Consider the following 22,412-nt stretch of genomic DNA (forward strand, 5'->3'; position numbering starts at 1 on the left):
TAAAAGTAAAACAGGAATAAGAACAAGATCTTTTTATTTATTCAACAGAGACAAAGAATTAATTGTTAGTCATATGAAATCAGTGGAATCTATCTTTCAAAATGTAAGTAATATTTTTTTATAACACTTCATCATCTACTGGTATAGCTGTATTTCAAGCAATTGTACTTTGTTAGTGCCTTTTCTGCTAGAAAATGCTAATGGAACTTGAAAAATATAATTGTAAAATAATAACCAGTCAAAATATATACAATAAAGTTCTAACTATTATATAGGTCTGCTTTTACAATTAAAGATTTAGAAAATACACTCTTTTTAATTTTTTCTGGTAATACTCACTGTAGTACTGTACAAAAATATCCAAATAATAGTATGTATTAATATTTTAGTCAGTTATTTTTCTGGCCTGATTTTCTAGATTGCTTGTGTGTGAGAGAGAGAAGGGGGGGGAGGGAGGGAGGGAGGGAGGGAGAGAGAGAGAGAGAGAGACTTTATAGATAATGTTTTTTTAAAAAAAAAACCCATCACAGCACAGATTTTGTATGCTTTGGTAAATCATTTAAATATTCCCAGCCATATTAAAAACAAAAATGAAGGAAGGAATGGAACAGAATATGAGCATACAACACATATTTTTCAAATGGATGTTCTTTAAATGACTCCATCCTTTTAAGTTAAATAAATTGGATCAAATACAGCATGTGATGTTGAGAGTGACACCAGTAAGGTATCTCTGTGTTTTGGATCACTAATGTTGCTGTCAATTTCATCATATCACCGCTGGAAATGAGCAAATTACTTTCAGTCTTTAGTGTTCAGAAAATAATTTGTGGTTCTTTCTAGTTCAGGAGCACATATTTATGCCTATGCTCACATGCACACACAAAGGGATTGTCCCCCCACCCCACCTCACACAGATTGTAGTGTGGGCCACACCTTGAGGGAAGGATACATTCTGTATCACATGTAAATGAAAAGCCAAAAGAGAATATTAAGAAGGCATACTTCAGAAATAATCTCAGACCAATTCTTTAATCATTTGCCCTCTAAGATGAGCTGTGTTAGAATTTGGGAAGCTCAAATAACTATTTAAAATGCCTTAGCCAGCTTAGCAGAGCCTTACAATGCTTATTTAACACAGTGGCTTATATTTTTGAGTGAAATGGAATATTAATCTGTTTTTGTCAAACTATTCATTTGAGGATGAGTTTCTTATTCCCTTTGGATTTGGTGACCTTTCCTTCTTTTCCCTGGTTCTAATCTAGCCTTCAGTTTACCATTCTCTGACTCTGAATTCTGAGTACCCAAGCAAATAATTATGCTGGCTATGGATTTTGGGAGCTGAAGTTCCAGTAGTTTGGAGTTACTAGGTTGAGTTATGTTGTTTAAAGCCTTTTATGCAGTTTCTTCTCTACAGCTTAGTTTATTGCTAATGCATCCTGTCTGTCTGTCTGTCTGACTGTCTGTCTGTCTGTCTGTCTCTCTCTCCTATAACCATGTTGCTTGTATCTTTCAATTTATATTGTTTTTATTTGTTTCATAGTATGATTTGATAGCTTATTAGTAACCGTGACTATCACTGTTGTATCTTTTTATTCTTGATGAATGTATTTTATTGGCTTTGTGGCTTTGGATGTTGCCCCCGAAGGACAGCCCAGATAGTCCGTCCTTGATCCTGGGGGGTGAAAATTTACACCCCTCAGAGAGGGCCCGCAATTTGGGGGTCCTCCTGGATTTGCAGCTGACACTGGAACACCATCTGTCGGCTGTGACCAGGGGGGCCTTTGCCCAGGTTCGCCTGGTGCACCAATTGCAGCCCTATCTGGACCGGGGGGCACTTCAAACGGTCACTCATGCCATTGTCACCTTAAGGCTGGATTATTGCAATGCGCTCTACATGGGGCTACCCTTGAAAAGCGTTCGGAGACTACAGTTAGTCCAGAATGCAGCCGCGTGAGCGATATTGGGTGTACCGAGGTACACCCACGTTACACCTGTCCTCCGCGAGCTGCACTGGCTACCAATTGGTCTCTGGATGCAATTCAAGGTGTTGGTCATTACCTTTAAAGCCCTACATGGCTTAGGACCAGCGTATCTGCGAGACCGCCTACTGCCACATACCTCCCAATGGCCGATAAGATCCCACAGGGTGGGCCTCCTTCGGATGCCGTCAGCCAGTCAGTGCCAGCTGGTGGGCCCCTGGAGGAGACCCTTCTCTGTGGCTGCTCTGACCATTTGGAACCAGCTACCCCCAGAGGTCCGGACCTTGCCCACTCTCATGGCCTTAAGGAAGGCTGTTAAAACCTGGCTGTTCCGGCAGGCCTGGGGCTGTTGACCTTATTTAAAGGTCCAGCCCCGACTAGAACGAATGTGTGTTGTGAATTTTAAATCATTTTTTTATTTTTATTTTTTCCTTTTCTTTTTGCTTTGTAAGCTGCCCAGAGTCCTGCAGGATTGGGCGGGCGATAACATAACATAACATAACATAACATAACATAACATAACATAACATAACATAACATAACATAACATAACATAACATTACATTACATTACATTACATTACATTACATTACATAAATAAATAAATAAATAAATAAATAAATAAATAAATAAATAAATAAATAAATATTCTCTTATGTATACTGAGAGCATATGCACCAAATTCCTTGTGTGTCTAATAAAGAATTCTATTCTAATTCTATTCAATTCTAATTCTATCCATCCATCCATCCTTTGACAAGAAATATGGCACTGCAAACAGATATAGCTAGAAGTCATAACATTGGTCTTGAGAAAATAATTCTTTAGTACTATAATTAGGAATTATGTTTCATATTTGTTTCTGTATTTTGGTGAGCTGGGCAGAGAGCTCGAGTGACTGGCCCAAGTTCACCCAGCTGACATTCATGGCTAAGGCAGGACTTGAACTCACAGTCTTTCTACAGTAATAAATACATGTAATAAACACATTTAGACAGTAGAGTGTCATTGAAACTTCTAGTGCACTGTCAAAAAACAAAGCCTAAATCGACCTAATATAAAGGAATCAACAGACTTCTCAAGAAGATATTTTTTAAGTCTCATCCCTTTTTCATTCTAGCCAAGCAATTTCCTTTTCAAATATAGGGACAGCAAGCAAATTTCAATTCTCTCCTGAAGAAAGAATAAATTTCTGATGTTGAGGTTTGTCCTTCAGAATCTATTATGAATTTCAGACACTTGTTCTTCATGGTAGTTAAAGGTGTGACTAATTTGAAAGGAAATTTCTTTGAAACCAATAGACCTACTCAAAAGTAAATGTGCATCATCTTACACAAGTTGATTAGTAACTGGCAAGTAACCAGTTGTCAACAAGTAACTGGCTGGATGGAAGAACAGTAGTAATCTTTTAAATTTAACTAATTCTAGTAGTCCTCGACTTAGAACAGTTTATTTAGTGACCGTTCAAAATTATAACACTGAAAAAAGTGACATGACTCAGATGTGCACTGAAATTCAGATGCCTGGCAACTGATTCATACTTATGACCATTGCAGCTTCCCGGGTTCAAAGTCAATGGGGAAGCCAGATTCCACTTAACAACTAGGTTATTCACTTATCAAGTACAGCGATTCATTTAACAGCTGTTGCAAGGAATGCCATAAAATGGGGCAAAACTTACTTAACAAATTCTCATTTAACATCATAAATTTTGGGCTCAATTATGGTCCTAAGTTGAGGACTACCAATATGTATGGGATTTGTACCAAATCTTAAAGGTTTTATGGCTATAAAGCAAACTGAGATTCTGTATCGGTTCTCGCTGTTAATGTAATTCAGAATATCAGCTGAAACTAACATACATTTTGTTCAGGGGCCATGTCACCTAACCTAACATAACCTAACATAATCTAACATAACCTAACATAACCTATCATAACATAACATAACATAACATAACATACATAACATTTTTCCTAACCTAAAACCTCATAGTGTATCACTAAAAGAAGTATGGAAAGTAAAGTGGAGATATTTGTTGGATATTATATATGTTGGAAACTACCTTACTTATGCATGTAAAAGAATGAAAATAGATTCATGAACAGTGATTCCCACATTACGTTTGTATTTCATTACATCTACTTTTCCAAAGGTAATTTTTATTTGTCCATCTTTGAAAAAGTTACTTGCCACCAGTGGTGGGATTCAGCCAGTTCGCACCTATTCAGGAGAACCGGTTGGTAACTTTCTAAGCAGTTCGGCAAACCGGTTGTTGGAAGAAATCTCATTTTGTTTTTTTCCACTTTACAGGGCTAATCCTATAAGGAAGGCAGGAAAGAAACATTTTGGTGTTGTTTCTAGCCTAATCTTTATTGCCCTGCTCACAGAAACTGCCTCTCTGGTTAACCCTTATTACATTGCAACAGCTAAGGTGAAGCACCCATCAAAGTGAGTGATGTTGAGTTGGCCATGCCCACCCAGTCACATGACCACCAAGCCCCACCTACCCTGCTGGTCATTAGGGCAGAGAACCGGTTGTTAAATTATTTGAATCCCACCACTGCTTGCCACTGTCTGAAATTAGGAGGCACGGCCCACTCATATAACAAAACATGGAGAAGAATGCGACACATGTGTTTGTCTTTTTTAGTAAAGGCTTGTATCTTCTTAAGATGGCACTTTGTTTTTTCCTCTGAAGAATCAGGTATAACAACTCATTTAAAAACCCAAGGATTCCAGCTCTCTAACAGAGGGTATTCCAAGAATTCTGATGATTTTCACACCACATAATTCAGGCTTGTTTATTGTAATGCCTTTATCATAAAGGTCAGCACCAATTGTAGCTGTATCAACAGAATGTTGTTTGGTGTTACTTCTAGTGCTCAGCATGGAGGCACTGTTGTGTTATTTTAGTATTCATTTTGTGCCACTTGTATCTTTAGCTGTGTATTGAACCTTGAAGCAGTGTTGAGGACTTGAATTATCCATAGTGAATACAGATAGATCAGAACATCCAAATCAATCAACTTTTAAGTGAATTAAAATGTTCAAATAAAAGGGCCAGGGAACTTTATTTATTTGGGATTATGCACAGATGTACTTATTTTTATTCACTGTTTATTGGTATAGCATGCTAGGTTAGTGCCCTTGTAATTTGGTACACCTCTTATTGTACTTTACTTTTTTTTTAGAGTTATGACCTTGTTTTTACTTGGGCTGGAAATACAAACACAGTGTTCAAACAGCCTTGGCAGGAAAGTGACAGATTTTGGAGTCAGTGCTTAGGTGATTGAACCTATTCTTGGCTTTTGCCTACCAACCTGCCACCTGCCACCAGTGAAACAAGCCAGTCGGTACAGAAACTAACAGGAAAATACCAACATTTTGAAAGCATAACATTTGTTGTTAATTCTTAAGATTATCCCAATGGGGAAAAATTTTGTATTGCTTGTTTTATCTTCATTCTGATTACATTGAGAGATTCTTTTCTACCCTTCCTTTGAATAATCCCATTTGCTGTTTAGGGAGCTATTTGCAAATACTTTAAGCATCTTCTTTGTTTAGATTCCCAGTAACCTGATTTTCTTGATCTGTGTTCCCAAGGATCAATTGTGCAGGACATACAGGTGTTAGCACAGCTGGCTTGCTGATGACATCTCTGTCCAGATAGCTGCCTAGTGTGTCATCACTCATATCGTTCAGTGTCATTCTGACCTAGCCAAGCTAAAAATGGCACTCTAGCTCAAGAGGGATTTAAAAACCTTGACAAACTAAAGATAAAGATATTGCAGAATGTCATATCCATGTGTTTTAACTGTTTTAGCTGAGACATATCTAAGTAACTAATGCCAGAGCTTGTCTGGTTTAATTTTTTTTTAAAAATCTGAAGGGTTTTTTTTTGTTTTGTTTTTAATTCATGGGTATTGCATACTTTGCCTTAAGTGAGGAAACATCCTTGTGTGGAGTACTGTGAAATTAGTTAATGCAGTTATTTTCTCCAGACATGGGTTCACTTCCAGCTCAAGGTCAATGCAATCTGTTCATCAGGGACAAATTATTGTGCACATCCCACAAATACAGAATAGCTTTGGCATAGTGTGTAGTGTTTGCTTAAAAGGGCCTGGATCAAATTATACTTTCACCCAACTGAGTTCAGACTTTAGTATATACTCTGTTTTACATGCTAGGAAAAAGTTTGCAGAATTACATTACATTATATTATATTGAATTTTCTATTGATAAATAATAGAAAGCTGTCTCATTTTAATTCTGGCTGAAATGTTGACAGTGCAAGGCATATGTGTGTCTACTAAGAAATAAATCCAATCAGTTGCAGTTAGACCTATGACCAGAAGGTTTGCATAGGATTGCATAGTTATTCTTGTACAATCTATTTATTTATTTATTTATTTATTTATTTATTTATTTATTTATTTATTTATTTATTTATTTATTTATTTATTTATTTATTTATTAATTAAAAAAACAGGCAATTAACTGAATCATGCAGTGATACTGTTTTCTCACTGCAATCCTATACTTTCTGATCTAGGAATAAGTCTAACTGAACATGTTAGGCTATTTCTGAATTATTGAAAGCTGGACTGGAGTGGACTGGACTAGAATGTAAAAGCCTATATAGTGTAGAAAAGGAAATTTGGAAGAGACCTGAAGTCATCCAGTTCACAGCATCTCCCTGGAGTAACATCCTCCAAGTACCAAATAAATTATCTACTGTACATCAAATCTCTTACAGATGAACTTGTCACTATCTGGAGGCAAGCTTTAAAAAGGGTGACAAAAGTGCCTCTTTGATGTAAAGCAAAATAGCTAAGAAGTTTCAGGCAATGTTTTCGCCTAAGCACATTTAATTAAAAAGGGGGATGATAATAACCCAACAGACTTGTGGCTGATTTATTCTAAAGAACAATTCCTTCCTGACTTGAACTGTGGTCATCTGATGCCATATGTAAATCAAGATAATTGTTTTAGACTTTGCACAGTATTATCTCTGGATGCACTTTACTATGTTATCTGAATAGGAAATACCTACCAAATTAGAAGTGTGACAAAATAGTTTTGCAGTAAGGGGAACGAAACAGAGCAAGAGATTAAAAAAGCCAAATATATCACAAAATCCAGGCAAATTTAAGAACTTTCACTTGAAAAGAAAGAGTTAAGCATGACTTTAAAGCTCTCCTGTTTAATTCAAGAAGACATAGACTCTGTTTAATGTGTGGGTATATGTGTGTGGGTGTGTATTTTCTTTTACTTTTTCCCCATTTTTATCAGTGAAGAACATCTTGTGATATATTAAACAAATAAACATTTAAAATGAATTGGGATTTACAAATTTAGGTTGTTATTGATAGTTAGACTTTAAATTTGTCTTTAACATGCAGAAATTCACTTTTTCTAAAATACTAAAATCTGTAAAGTAATTGCATTCATTTTAATCTCATCGTTCAGAGAGACTGCAATGAAACAAAATGTAAACAAAAGCAATTTTATAGTTACTATAAAACAGCAGTAATATTAAGCAAAGCACTTCTGTAGTAAAGAATAATACTTCAAACTGAGCTAAGAAATAAACTGAGAGGCAATTTGTTGTCAAACAGAATTAATAGTCTCATTTGTATATTTTGAACTAATTGATATCTTGGAAGAGCTTTGTGGTAACATAGGACTTTGGCCTCTGAGACCCTTGGGAAAACCTTTATAAGTTGACTTGAACAAATTGACTTGAACAATTAATGAAAGCTGTCTCCCTCTTGATCCACCATTCTTCTACCCAGTTGAGCTAAACAAATCAAGAGTACGTCTTCAATTTTTGTTGGGCCAATAACGTATTGGAATATTGTCATGGTTGCTGCAATCATTAAAAGTCTATACTGTTTCTGGAAAAGAAGCCTTAGCCTTCCTTAAATTTGGAACACAATATTTAACATCTTTTAGCATTTAATCATTATGAAAGCTAGCCACTCCTTCCCATCGTCAGATTTTCCCTATGCCCAGTATTTTGAGTTTTGCTCTCACTTTAGCTTCTGTAGGTGAAATAAGTCATGTTGATCTTTCTGATGAGTTAGAGAACTAAAACTGATTTTAGAGGTTACTGATGATTACATTTTTATCCTGCCAAACAGATCTGGCTTCTGTATATGGAACTCTTCCCTCACTCTTTTAGAACATAGAATAATAGAATTGGAAGGGACCCCGGAGATCTTCTAATCCAAGCCCCTACTCAAACAGGAGACCTGATATCATTTCAGACAAATGGTTGTCCAGTCTCTTTTTGAAAATTTCCAATGAGGTATTTCAAAGGTGCTTTTTCAAGAGGCAAATGGACTTTCTGTTTTTGTCTTTGAAGACCTTTCATTTCTCATCCAATAAGCTTCTTTAGCTCTGACTGGATAGTGCGGAATGAAGTTGTTTCATTTCATGGTTGGGAGAACCATGATCTGGAGGACTTAGAATTTCCACAAACTTCAGTGAAGGAGCAACCACAACTTCTGAAGGCAAACTATTCCATTGGTTTATTGCTCTCCCTGTTAGGAAATTTCTCCTTGGTTCTAGGTTGCTTCTCTCTTTGGTTAGTTTCCAACCATTGTTTCTTGCCTTGCCCTTTTGGTGCTTTGGAAAATATTTGACACCCCCCCCCCCACGTCTTTGTAGGAGCACCTCAAATATTGAAACAGCACTATCATGTCACCACTAGACCTTCGGTTCATTAGACTAAACATAGCCAATTCATGTAGCCATTCTTTGTATGTTTTAGCCTCCAGCCCTCTAATCATTGTTGCTCTTTTCTGTGCTGTTTCCAGAGTCTCAACATCTTATTTTATATTGTGGTAACCAGAACTGGATTCCAAGTGTCTTCTTTATCTTTCCAGCAACTTCTTTATTTCCCAGCAACTCTATGAAGGTAGCTTGAGGTGAAACATGGTAATTAGACCAAATCACTCAGTGATTTTTTTTAGTTGAATGAGCACATTAATTTGGTTCTTAGGAGCTTTCATTATAGCAATACTTTATTCACACTGGTTAATTTTCAGCACCTCTTCTACCAAATACTAAATCTGAAATTTGTTAACTACTGGAGAATGTCTTTGATACAGTGAATGCCTAATGTCAGAGGTTTTGTTTAGAAAACTCCAATTTTGCTCGAGCTAGGAAAGAGCATCTCAGAAAGCTGTGTCATATGTTTTTTTAAAAAAAGTTCTACCTCCCTCCATTCATTTACAAGAAGTATTTATTTCTTCTAATTGTACATTTATAAGATTGGAAAACACACATACATTTATAGTTTACTTTATTTCCAAAGCCCACAAATTATGAACAAATATATCAATACATTATAGTATCTAGAGGTTAACATCTGTGCCCAGTAAATGTTCAACATTCTCTAGATTATAATGGATATAGGTAAAACCAACAAATTTAAACTAAATGTTGGAATCATGTTTATCAGTGTAAGTAAATATTGGCTTATATTGAGCAAACAGAACAAGTCAGAGTCCTTGGACTATTTTCCAAAAGCTGAAATGAAGAGTTGTTCACTCCTTCTATGTATGTTATAGTTTATAAACAAGGAAACAAATTCCCCCAAAAGGTGAGTTAAACACTAAATAATTAGACTTACATTTATAAACATGTTGCTAATTCTAGATGTTGATGTGTCTAGTTTGATCAATTTCAGTGCACATCTGAGACATGAGCCTAATTGGGATCCAGACTCTTTGGTCCAATGTATAATGCTTATGTCCTTTTCTGCTTTTGCTTGCTCTAAAAGCTTTAATAACATTTCTTTTCAATTTATGAAAATGTGTGCTGTGTGTGTTTTTAAAATTCAGTTAAAAAATGAGAGTGAGAATATTGAAACAGCCCATTTTTAAAACTGCAGCCTCTGCATATTTGTTGCTTTGCTTTGTAGTATCGTGTGAAGTGTCAGGGATTTCTAAACCATGGTGGTATCATGCCTTCCAAGTTAGCCTGTGATCCCCAGAGCTTTCAGTGGAATGTCCTTTGTCTTTAGCTTTCATTATGAAAACCCCATTTTTGTACTTTGTTCAAAGAATAACGTTGCCTTTCTCTTTTCTCCCTAGCATCTATGCCCTACCATTCAGCTGGGAAAGCTCCCATCAAGGAGCTAAAGGTTATTAGGATGATAAAATCCAGATCCTCTGACTTTTAAGGTTATAGCTTTAAAAGAATGGCAGAGGAGGGTGAAGGAAAACAAGATAATTCGGGCACCTGCTTTTAATCATTATTAGAGCAGCTTGCTATGGGAAAAATGGCCCACTCACAATGGCCTCCATGGACTGTTGCTGTGTTACATTGGGCAAGGACTTTTGAGAAGGGAGGAAGAGTCCCTGACAAGCTGGACACAGTAATAGCAATGTGGAATGGTAGTTCCTTATTGTTTGCTTCATGTAAAAATATTTTATATTTGTATAGTATTTGTTCAAATTGGGTATTTTTTAAATTACAGCAAAGAGAAAGGTTTTTAGCAATGGCTACATATGCAAAATTCCCCTGCCTATCATAGCTACTGCAGACAAATCTGCCTTTATTGTATCTGTTTGCATAAATCATCTGGAAAATGTTCCCAGATGCACCATCAAATAGAAAAATTTTAATTACAAGCTAACTTTTGACACCTTTATTCCCCTCCTTTTCTCACCAAGAGTCTCGTCTCAGTTCCCCCAGAAAACGGCCTCTGTTTCCAAAATGTAGAAATTAGAAGCAAATAAACATATGTAGCCTTTACACTTTGGGGACTTCTTATCTAGTGTTACCTTTGAATATATTTACACTCCTATATATAAATTTCTTTACCACATGTTTGATCTGATTCATTAATTTAAAAAAATGTGTCACAACTAACAACTGGTTTGTAAACAACCATCTTATATGTTTAGATGCTTTCGCTTTATATCTATTTCCCTTCACCATCACCCAAACCATGGGTGTCTATATACTGTCTCAGGATCAGTGGTGGGTTCCTACCGGTTCAGACCAGTTCTCCCGAACCAGTAATGCTGCCTTCAAACAGAGAGGGAACCAATTCTCTGTTCCCACCCACCCACCCTGGGTTATACATAACTTTATTTCCACTTCTGAAGTCCAGCTGATCCAGGGCAGCAGCTTGAATTGCCGCTCCTCAGCTGTTTTCCTTTTTTTCTGAGTAATTTTCATTTAATTGTGCACACGCAAGCAACGCGTGTCTGGCGCGTGTGCTCAGCGAATCGGTAGTAACGCCAGTAGGAACTCATCACTGTTCAGGATAATACGTTTTGTACAACAGATATAAACTAATAACTGTTTTTTAAATATAGGTATGTATGTTTGGATGCATGAAAAATTAAAGAAGCTCAGTTCACAATAGAAAATATAATTTTTATAGCAAGCTTTAGTTTTCTATATTTTAGAATATATTTTGCAGATTATATGTACAGAAAAAGATGTCAGTTTGGCTTTGTATTGATCACATCCATATTCAGGAAATCATAAAGAAAGATTGAACTAAATTTTGCAATTTCCTTCACAGCATATTCCTATCAAAGTTGGGAAGCATCTTATCTTCTTGGGAAGAAAATATTTTTCTTTGTGTAGAAAAAAACCCCCAGTGCTTTAAGGGGGATATATGTAGAGCCCCTTCATTCCATTTTTTTTTCTTTTGTACAGTTTTGTTAAACAATTTCTTTTAGTTTTGAGGGATTATTTTCAACCTCAGACAGAAAAGACACATGTATAATGTCCTACCTTCCTGTAGCTTTGAAGTCCTTGAAAATCTACAGTTTGTATGCAGCATGCCAGATTTTAACCATACACTTAGGTGCTTTCTTTTATGCTACAGATCAACACTGTGGGAAAATGTGTGAAGCGGATATTCTTTTGTAAGTACACTGAATTAGTGGGCATTAGTGGAATTGTAAAACCTCAAATATCTACTTTTCCCTGAGCTGTACTATACCATTCCAGACTGCAGAAAAGATTGTTCACACAATGGAAATGTATCTTCCTATAAAAAAAACCCCGAAAACAAACAGATTTCACAAGGGTACCTAGCATGTCAAGAAGGAAAGCAGGGGAAAAACCCCTTCTCCTGTACAACAACGACAGTGCTAGTTGTCCCTATGAATTTATGTTTATGCTATAATAGCAATATTCAAAAAACATAATCCCCAACTCAGTTTGAAATTGGATGCTTGGAGTGAGCTAGTGAAAAAGGGGGAAAGGAGCATTATGTATAACTGAAGCATTTCTCTTTCCTTTGCCCATGTAAAGTTTGAATTTAATAAACAACCAAAAATAATCAGGACAACACCCCCCCCCCCTTAGTTAAGTAATTAAGGAAAGAAAGGAATGAAGGAGGGAAAGGAAAGGAAGGGAAGAAAGAATAAGAAAGACAGACAATGAAGCTCATTCTAAATAATTAAAACATTACGATAAATATTTGGACTTATGTAAATCGGAGTTTTACATCTGATGAACATTTACATTCCTTTTGGCTGATGACCTAGCCTTATACAGCATTTTAAGGATATGTTTCTTCTTTTACTGTCCAATTTATTGTTATAACCTAACGGCAAAGGACCAAAGCAGAAATAAGTAGAGGTGAAAGGACTTGGCCCTGCCACTGTTGTATCTCTGCAGCGTCTACATTGTTTATCTCTCCCTCTCTCGCCTCACCCCCTCTTCTCCTTTGCGCTGTTCCTCCCCTCCTCCTTCAGTATTAGCAATCTGCTTTGGTACTTTGACATCAGGGGTTTCCCTGGTGAATTTTGTCACAGAAAAAAGAGAATCATCAATATCGCAGTTAAACTTGACTTTCAAAGCTAATAGTATCTCATTTGGGGGCTCAAATTTAATAAATTTTCTTTGATTCTGGGTGCATTTTTAAACATCAAACAATGAATTGGCCAGGGTGCAGTAAAATATTTAGATCTATTGACTATGGTTCAGAAGGGTAGAAGGCAAAACACTAGTGGTTTGATGTTGATAAATTCTTAGAACCTTAATCCACATTAACGTTTTCTTTTATCTGGATGCACATTGGCTGCAATGAGAAGACGAAAAGCTAACATATATAGTCTATAACAATTCAAGTGAGATAATGTATTATTATAGATATAGTAAAATGACATTTGTACTACATTAGACAATATGACTATCTGGACAAAATTATATATACCGCAGAAGGCTCAAGAGATGGTTTTTGTTCTTCTAGACACTCTTCCCTAAACCTAGAATAGTTCAGATAGAAATGTGTGGAGGGCCCACTCCATTATAAAAATTGCATTATAGTGCATACGTTTGACAGCTACCAATATTGACAGGAATTCTTTATATCAACCAGGGAAATGTAAGATTCCCTATTCCATAGACCAGGGGGCAGAGTACGTAGATCTCCAGCATTTGATTTAACACATCTTTAGGAATTGCGCATGCGCGAGCGCGCACACGCACACACACACAAACACACATCCAAATTAGTAAAAAAGAATGATAAAAGCAGTGCTTTCTTAAACATCTTCATGACTTGCATCAATTACAAGCAAGGCAGGAGAATGTGGCTGGGACGATTTATATGTCTGTTTCCATTCTAAAAACATTGCTGCTGCATATTGCTTCTGAAATACAGGATAGTACAGTTCAGTTTAATTGCTGCAAGAGTAGAGTTTGCAAACTAAGAAGGCAAAATCACATGTGCAGCAACTGACTTCCTCCCTAATAAAACAAAAAAACCCCAAACATTTGTATATAACACAGCACTGCCTATTTGGAAGGAAGCCTTGTTATTTGTATTCCAAAGTCATCACAAGTTATGACCCTTTGTATTTTCTGTACCTTTCCCTTCAAGGAAGATGAAGATGAGAAATTTCCATTATTTCTATGTCCCTTAAAAAAAAATCTTACGTAGTTTTGTTAAAATCCATCCAAATCGAATTAATCTCAATGATTAGTTCAAAGCACACTAATAAACTAGGGGTAATGATGCTGGGTTGTTGTTGTTGTTTTAAATGTTGAGATAACCTGTTTAACCTAATTTATAGTTTAGAATTCACATGTAATACTGACACTTGTTACTTACAAGTAGAAATAAATGCTTGTGACTACTGGAGATGAGCAGAGTTAAATATGTGTGTGGATATTTTTCTGGTATTACTGGAAGAGAAGATCTACTGTGATATTCAGCTGAAGGCCCCCTACCTAATAGGCTCATTCTGTAGTATCTATGTCTAGAATCTGATCTTGTATAAACAGAAACTAACAATCAAAAACTCTAAATGTTGCCCATTGTATTTTTATAGATGAGTGAAGGTATTGCACACCTTAACAGAAGGTGGCAGTACAATACCAATTGCATAAGATTGTAGTTGTCCACACAAGTACACGGATCTCTCTCATTTATGGTGCTCTGCGTTTTGTTGTTTCTTAAACATCGAAATATTTTAAAGCCCAATTACTTGGCATTGGAAAAATTATGTGTTTTCTTTTTGTTCCCATTTATTTGCTTGTGTAGTCCTTACTACTGTTAAAATACTTGATATTTGAACTTAGTGTTTCTACAGGCACTTATGACCACTTCTTATTAGCTGTTCTGCAGCTGAAGTCTTAAAAATATTTCCATTATCTAATCTAATTTTGCCACATCACACCTTCATTAACTTAAAAGTATTTTCTTTGATGAGAGTACGATATTTATGTGAATATGAGAGCTTTAAAAAAAAAAGATGCTCGCTGGTGGCGTGTTTGCTGAAATTAATGTGGTGACGGTGTGCATCTTATTGTGCATCTGAATGTCTTAAATCTAGACCCCATACATTCCACATAGAGTTGCTTGCTGCCCCACTTGAACGGGGAGCCTTAAGTGACTTTTCTTTCCTATCTCATTTCAACCTAGAGAGGAGGAAGCTTTTTCTTCTTAACATTCTCTCCCAGCACTCTGAATTAGAGATTTATTTGCAACGAAAAATCAATTAGTCCTAAATTTATTCATGGATTTCAGGTCCAGCGATCAATGCAAGTCCACTCAGTGGACTCAAGGGGACCCACTTCATCCCAGTTAATGTGTCTGAAGGGGAATTACCATTGATACTGTTTTTTCCCTTTTAGGTCAGAGATCAGATCTCGCTGTCATGGACTACAGCAAGCAGGAATGACTTCGCCCTGCAGCTGCCTAAGCTGCACCTGGAGACCTTTGCAATGGAAGGGCTGAAAGGCGGGCCAGAGGTTATAGCATTCCAGGTCAGAGTCTTCCGTAACCTTTCTTCACCACCGAATGTCCCAAAACATTAACCCATACTAGAAATAAAGGTTTCCATGAGGTATCTGTCAGTGATTAAGAAATGTGGTTTCTAACTAACTACTGCTTGAACCAAATCATTCATATGTACGTACGTACGTACGTACATACATACATACATACATACATACACACACACACACACACACATACACACACACACAAACAAACACAAACACACACAAACACACAAACACACAAACACAATTTTTTATGTTTTCAATGAACTATTCAGGTACTGAAAGAATGATTCAGCAAAGAAAAATGTGCCTAATATATATTCAGGGGTGGCTGCAAGGAAGAGAGTCTGGCTTTTTATTTTTTATTTATTTTGGAAGAATAAATATAAAAATATTCCAAGAGGCTGAGGAATAAAAACAGTTGCTGTTATCAATGTCACAGGCTGTCATCAGCATTGTCGCCATGTAAGAGAAATAAAACGAGTTTGAGGTGCATCACATGAACTGACTGTTATGCCAACTAGAGTTATTCAACTGCTGACAAAGATTCTGGGGTTTTCTTTTAAATCTTTTTAGGCGCTTTCTGAATGACAGTTTCTGATGACAAAGACTACCTAATCAGAAAATACTTCACTTAAAATGCAATTTCCTTTCCGTTTATTCAGAAGGATCCCAGAGACAGGTTGTTTTAAGTGTTTTTGTGAAAGGATTTATCTTTCCATAGTCCTAGTACGGTTGTTATTACAACTAAGTTAATAAAATTCTGCATTTTGTGCCCGGGCAAACAAACATCCTTTCTGTGGGCATCAGTGGGGTATGGATGGAGCAATTTGTGAAAGGATTCATCCTTCCATAAGCATAGTACTAAAATTGTTACTAAAATTAAGTTAATAAAATTCTGCATTTTGTGTCCAAGCAAACATCTATCTGTGAGTGTCGGTGGGGTTGGGATGTGATAGGATCAGGGGTGAAATCCACTTACCTTTGCTACTGGTTCGGTAGCAATGTGAACACGCGCCACTTCCGTGCACACACAGGACGTTCCGTGCATGCATAGAGCATCAAAACCGGACATGATAAGGTCTGGGCAGGTGGGTGGAGCCTGCTACCCAGAGCGCCTGAAAAGATAAGCGAAAAGTGGGGGGGAGGGAATCTGATGTACCACCATTTAGATTAGCTGATATAAACAGCGCATCCCAGCTGATCGTAGGAAAAACTGGTTTGCCCAAACTGGTTTTTATTACCGGTTCAGGCGAACATGTAGCATTTTTATTACCAGTTCAGGTGAACTGGTCCGAACCAGTAGCATTTCACCCCTGGATGGGATACATGGCTCATGTGTCATGGCAGTATTTGAATAACACAATTCACACCAATTGTACAAATATATCCTGATGTGCAGTTGTCCTTCCTTGTTTTGAATTCCTGATTCCATTTCCTACACAAAGTATGGTTACAGCAGAAAAATCATGGTGCAAAAATATTCCTTTGGGAAGAGGCCTAGTGCGGAAATGTGTGACATTTATTAGATAATACCAAAATACTTATCTTGCAAATAGTTATCATAAATTGAGACCCAAACTAAGTCTGACAACAGGCTATCCACAACAAGTTATTTCTTTTTAAAATGAAATAATCCATTCAAATTTAGGCATAGAAAGAAAGGAGTAAACTCTATCCCACTAATGTAGAAGAATGAGTCACACCTGCTCAAGGTTTATATTTAGCTCTATTGTTATTATTATATGTGATCTTTGGTGAGATTCACAGCCTTTGGGGCTGGTTGGTAGCTCAACAGCTCGAGTCCTAACCAAGGACCTAGGAACTGTTAAGGTAACATTGGAGGATAAGCTGTTCCAAGTAGGTTGGTTTTTTGTAGAATCAGAATGTTCAAGTCTGATAAATTTAAAATTTCCAAATAGCGAGGTAGCCCTTTAGGTATTGCTCCAAGGGCTCCAATTACAATCCGGACAACACATGATTTCTTTTTCCACAGTTGCTCAACTTCAATTTGCAAGTCCCGGTTCTTTGTGATTTTTTCTTGCTGTATTCGTGCATCTCCAGGTATTGCAATGTCAATGAATCATACTTTTTTCTTTTCAACTATTGTTATGTCAGGTGTGTTGTGGGCCAAATGCCTGTCAGTCTGAATTCTGAAGTCCCACAAGATCTTGACTTTTTCATTCTCTAAAACCTTCTGAACCTGATGTTCCCAGTGGTTTTTGCTGTACTCAAATCCAAACTTTTGGCACAATTTCCAGTGAATGATCTTAGCAACACAGTCATGGCATTGTAGGTAGTCAGTTTGTGAAATTTTGCTGTACCCAATGATCAAGTGGTCGACTGTCTCGTCTTTCTCATTACAGAGGCGACATTTGCTGTTGGTAGTAACATGTTGAATTTTTGCCTTCATGCAGTTTGTGGCTAAGGCTTGTTCTTGAGCTGCCAAAATAAAGCCTTATGTTTCTTTTTTCAGTGCTCCTGATCTTAACCAGTTCCAAGGTAGCTTTTGGTCAGCTTTGCCTTCAATACTTTTCAAGTATTGACTATGCATAACTTTGTTTTTCCAATTTTCAGCTCGCTTTTCTTTCTTATATTCAGCTTTTGACTTAGTTGTCTTTAAAATGCCTCCTTTATTTACTTCCTTAATGATTGGTTCTTCACTTTTCTGGATGTAATCATTCAAGCTCTGTTTTTCTTCTTCCACAGTCTGTTTTACTTGTAGGAGTCCTCGACCACCCTCTGCTCTTGGTAGATATAATCGGTCAACATCACTTTTAGGGTACAAAGCATGATTCATTATCATAAGCTTCCTTGTTCTTCTGTCCAAATTGTCCAATTCCATCTGGGTCCAGTCAATTATTCCTGCAGAATATCGAATCACAGGAATAGCCCAGGTATTTATCGCTTTTATGATGTTTCCTCCATTCAATTTGGACTTTAATATCTTGTGAATTCGTTGAATGTACTTGGTTGAGGTTCATTCCTTGACTTTATTATGCATTAAGTCAGGGACCTCTAAAATCCCCAAGTACTTGTAGCCTTCTTCTGGTTTTACTGCCTTTATCATTTCTTCATTCTCAAGTTCTATTCCATCATCTTCTATGACCTTGCCTACTTTGGTTGCCATTGTTGCACATTTGTCAATTCCAAACTGCATTCCAATGTCTTGGCTAAATTCTTTTGTGCTTTCAATTAATAAATTCAGTTCAGCTTTTGTTTTACCAAACAGCTTAAAATCATCCATGTACACCAAGTGCGAAATTTTCAGTCCTTTCTTTGCAAGTTCATATCCATAGTTCATCTTCTTCAAAATGATTGTCAGTGGTAGCATTGAGAGTATAAAAAGTAGGGGTGAAATGGAATCGCCCTGGAAAATGCCTTGTTTAATTTCACCCAGTACTTCTTCATTAGCTATAAGCTTCGTTTTCCAGAGGTTCATTGAAGTTTCCATGAATTTTTGTATGTTGCTGCTGATGCCAAAGATTTTCAGGCATTTTTTGATCCAGCTATGGGGAACTGAATCAAATGCTTTCTTATAGTCTATCCAAGCCATGAACAGTTTGGTTTGTCTTTTCTTTGAATTATTTAGGATTAGTTTGTCAATCAGCAGTTGGTCCTTTGTTCCTCTTGAATTTTTGCAGCATCCTTTCTGTTCTACAGGAAGCAAGTTGTTGTTGTTGTTGTTGTTATTTGCTCCAACTTCTAACCATGTGTTTATTTAGAAGTAAAGGTAGTTTTCTTTCTGCTAGCACATTAGTTAAAAGTCTGAATATTTGTTTCACTTTCCAGCAGCTGACTCCATAGATGGTAATGGCCATATTGCTGAAGAACATGTATATTTCTTTTCTGAGGTGACAGCATATATATTGAACCTATTACTTCTGGTATTTTTTCAAATGTATGTGTGTATATGATTGACGTCTAAATTATATAAAGAGGAGAAAGTAATCATTATGATATTGATTGCATTTTATGCTTGTTATTTTGTACCATGCATATGTGAAGGCCTTACTATCTCATAGCTAGCTGGTTAGTTTGTTTGAATTCTACACCACTTTCTTTAAAGAACTGAAGATAGCATACATAGCGCTCCATCCTTCTCTTTTCCCCCCTAAAGACTAAGGTGTTTTGGAAAATAATTTGCCCCCCTTTTCTTTGTGGAATACTGCTATCATGTCACCCCTGGATCTTTTCTCTACACTAACAAAACCCAGTTTCTGCAACCGTTCTTCATATGTTTTTGTCTCCAGGCCCTTAATCATCTTAGTTGCTCTTGGCACTTTTTCCAAAGTCTCAACATCTTTTTTGTAATGTGGTGAACAAAACTGGATGCAGTATTCCAGGTGTGATCTTACTAAGGATTTATAAAGGGGCACGTGATTTTGATTCTATGCCTGTTTATACAACCAAGGATTGTTTTAGCTTTTTTGACTGCTTTCCCTTCCTTCCTTCTTTCCTTCCTTCCCCCTTCATTCCATCCTCCCGCCCTCCTTCCCACACTCCCTCCCTCCCTCCCTTCCTTCCCATCTACCTGCCTTCCTGCCAGCTTCCCTATTCATTTTTCTTATGGGAAGGGGAGAAAGTCATTGGGGAAGACAACAGGGATATGGAGGTTCAACGCCACCAGGCACATTGCTGCTACTGGATAAGAGAGGAAACGCGAGGTTGCACAGAGTTGCACTTCAGGAAATGCTACATGGAGCTGAACAAGAGGTGCTGGGTGGTTTGCAAAGAGCACATGGGAATTGTAGCAGATCAGGAGTGCATGGGGGATCATGGTATGTGAGAGGTGCCACGCTGGTTGGAAATGGTGTTTGCAGAGGTGACACAGGATAGATAGGGTGCCTGGGGATGTTTGGGTGTGTGAAAGAGGTGCTATGTGTGTCATTCCAAACTTTTGCAACTCATCAACGAATAAGATTCAACTTAATTAAGTGGTAACTTATGAATGCTCTATACACACAAACATGCATGCATACTTCACTTTCACAAAATCAATGTAAACTTTATGGGATGTAAGAGGGTGAGGAATAACCAGAAAGAATTTAGGATTATTTATTTCTTCCCTTATCCCTTTGTGATGAGGGAAATGACAAACTGGGAAGGTGAGGAGAAACTTCATTTTGCTAGCACTCAGGCATTGTAGCAAATGTAGATAGGTAACATATAAAGTACCTGCAGTTTATCAGTGTGGTACCTCCTGTTTTTATTTTTGTTTTTGTCTGAAAACTGCTACAGCAAGAGAAGGAGGGTGTTAGCTAGTTTTATAGTAGCAGGAGGAAGTGTTGACACTGCTTTTGAGTGATAGAGTATAATCATTATAAATTTATAAAGGGCTTATGTCCTCCATTTATTTTATGTAAATTATGCATCCATGTATGATGTAGTCATGGCTTATCATATCGTATTGTACACAGGAGCAAAAGATTGCTCTTCTAATCAATTGGGCAAAGATAAATGTAACATAAAATGATGTTCCATTCCTGCTGCATTTTCTGCTTCTTTCAATAGCACTAGTAGATCTGCGAAAATAAGCATTTGCGACCCAAGGGAAAATATCTATCTACAAATACAAAGATAATTATGTTGTTTCTTGTCTGTTTGGAACATTGTGGCAAACGTTGCATCTTAGAAAAATGTACTCTACAAGACTTTTGAAGGCAAATAGAAGTGCTTTTTTTTCCAGGTGGTAGCACTCATTATTTTCCATTCAAACCGATGGTGTGCCGGCATGCAAAATACACAGATCAACACTATGCAGCAGATTTGAAGCCCATAGACTGTCTTACCCTGGACAGTTTTAACACAATTTATTCCTGCTGAAGATATAAATACAATATTGTTAGGTCCCAAAGTGTTTCGTGATTTGTATCTCTCTCTGGTACCTTCGAAACCGATCTACAATGAGATTGTTTCACTGGTCTCTGGCACCAAGAGACCGGGGCAAATTAATTTGCATGAATTCCCTCTTTCCAAGCACAATTATAGGTATTGACCCAGAAAGCCCTAAATAACCTAGGACCAATATATTTGACGGGTCCTCCTATCCTGTACAAAATTGCCTCCTTGCCAAAGCTTGGTTTCTGGCCTTCCTTGAGCATTTTAAAACACGGTAATTTAGGGGAAAATTGGGGGTGGAAGTGGATTTAGTCTACGCTTTGTTGTTTTTCTTCTAAGAGATGTTACTGGTTTGATCACTGTGTCACAGGATGTTTGATTTTCTTCTAAATTGTGTTGGGCTTTTGGAAAGGGATACAGTGTTTATTTTATATAATGTATTTTTCAGAGTATAAGACACACCTTTTCCCCTCTAAAAGAGGCTGAATTACTCCGAATGTAGCTTTTTCTAAGCTTTTTTACAGCCCTAATGAGGGGCAAACAAGTGAAGCGATCTTCCATGCTTTGCCTGCTTTTCTCATTGCTGCTCCCTCCGAAGATCAGCTGTGCTTTAGAAGCTGTTTTTCAGCCCTAATGAGGTGCTACGGAGTGGAGCAATCTTCCAGGCATCCCCTGCTGTTTTCATTGCTTCTCTCTTCGATGATCAGCTGTGCTTTAGAAGCTGTTTTTTATCCCCAGCTAGGAGATCAAAAAGCCTGTGCACGCGCATGCTCAAAACCAGCAAACTTATGTGCTGAAGCTGACCAGACTATAGATGCTAGCTAGATGAATACCTTGTAGGCAGAATTTTCCCCCCTATTTTCCTCCCCCCAAACTAAGGTGTGTCTTATACTCTGGTCCGTCTTATACTCTGAAAAATACGGTATGTTCCCCAGGGGCTGAGGAAGGCCATACTTTGTGTAGACCAGTGCTTTTCAACCTTGGCAACTTTAAGATGTGTGGATCACTCTTCTTTATGTTGCCAAGGTTGAGAAACACCGGTGGAGACAGTTTGCGAGGCCAGTTCTTGACATCGCATTAAAAGAAGAAACAGGATGATTAGGTGATGGACAAAGAGTACAATTTGACACAAGGAAAATTTTTATTACTTCATTTCAGACTTATGTCCCTCCCCAAAAGATAAAGTCTTCTAGAGCCAAGCTCAACTCTTGCTGATTTTGTGGGTTTGTGATTCATGTTGTTTCCTGGACCACAAAATGGGAATGGTTTCCTCATTGTCTTTTTTCCTTTGTCTTTTCAATTTAGCCTTACTTGGCT

At 37.2% G+C, this 22,412-nt stretch overlaps 1 protein-coding gene across 7 annotated transcripts in view; it reads left to right on the forward strand.

Moving 5' to 3' along the window:
* The window catches only part of CCDC171 (coiled-coil domain containing 171), a 274,987-nt gene that overhangs the window by 124,663 nt on the left and 127,912 nt on the right, over positions 1 to 22,412 (forward strand). For 6 of the 7 annotated variants that reach the window (XM_087716105.1, XM_087716103.1, XM_087716104.1 and 3 more), the window contains 2 exons: positions 49 to 103; positions 15,105 to 15,236. In XM_087716105.1, the coding sequence (XP_087572231.1) occupies positions 49 to 103; positions 15,105 to 15,236 (187 nt within the window). The remainder of the gene's footprint in view (positions 1 to 48; positions 104 to 15,104; positions 15,237 to 22,412) is intronic. The other variant, XM_087716106.1, reaches the window with a different exon arrangement.

The sequence above is a fragment of the Thamnophis sirtalis genome, unplaced genomic scaffold, assembly GCF_051295495.1.
Source record: "Thamnophis sirtalis isolate CommonGarterSnake01/CBP01778 unplaced genomic scaffold, rThaSir2_p1.2 scaffold_5, whole genome shotgun sequence".
Taxonomy (NCBI): Eukaryota; Metazoa; Chordata; class Lepidosauria; order Squamata; family Natricidae; genus Thamnophis; species Thamnophis sirtalis.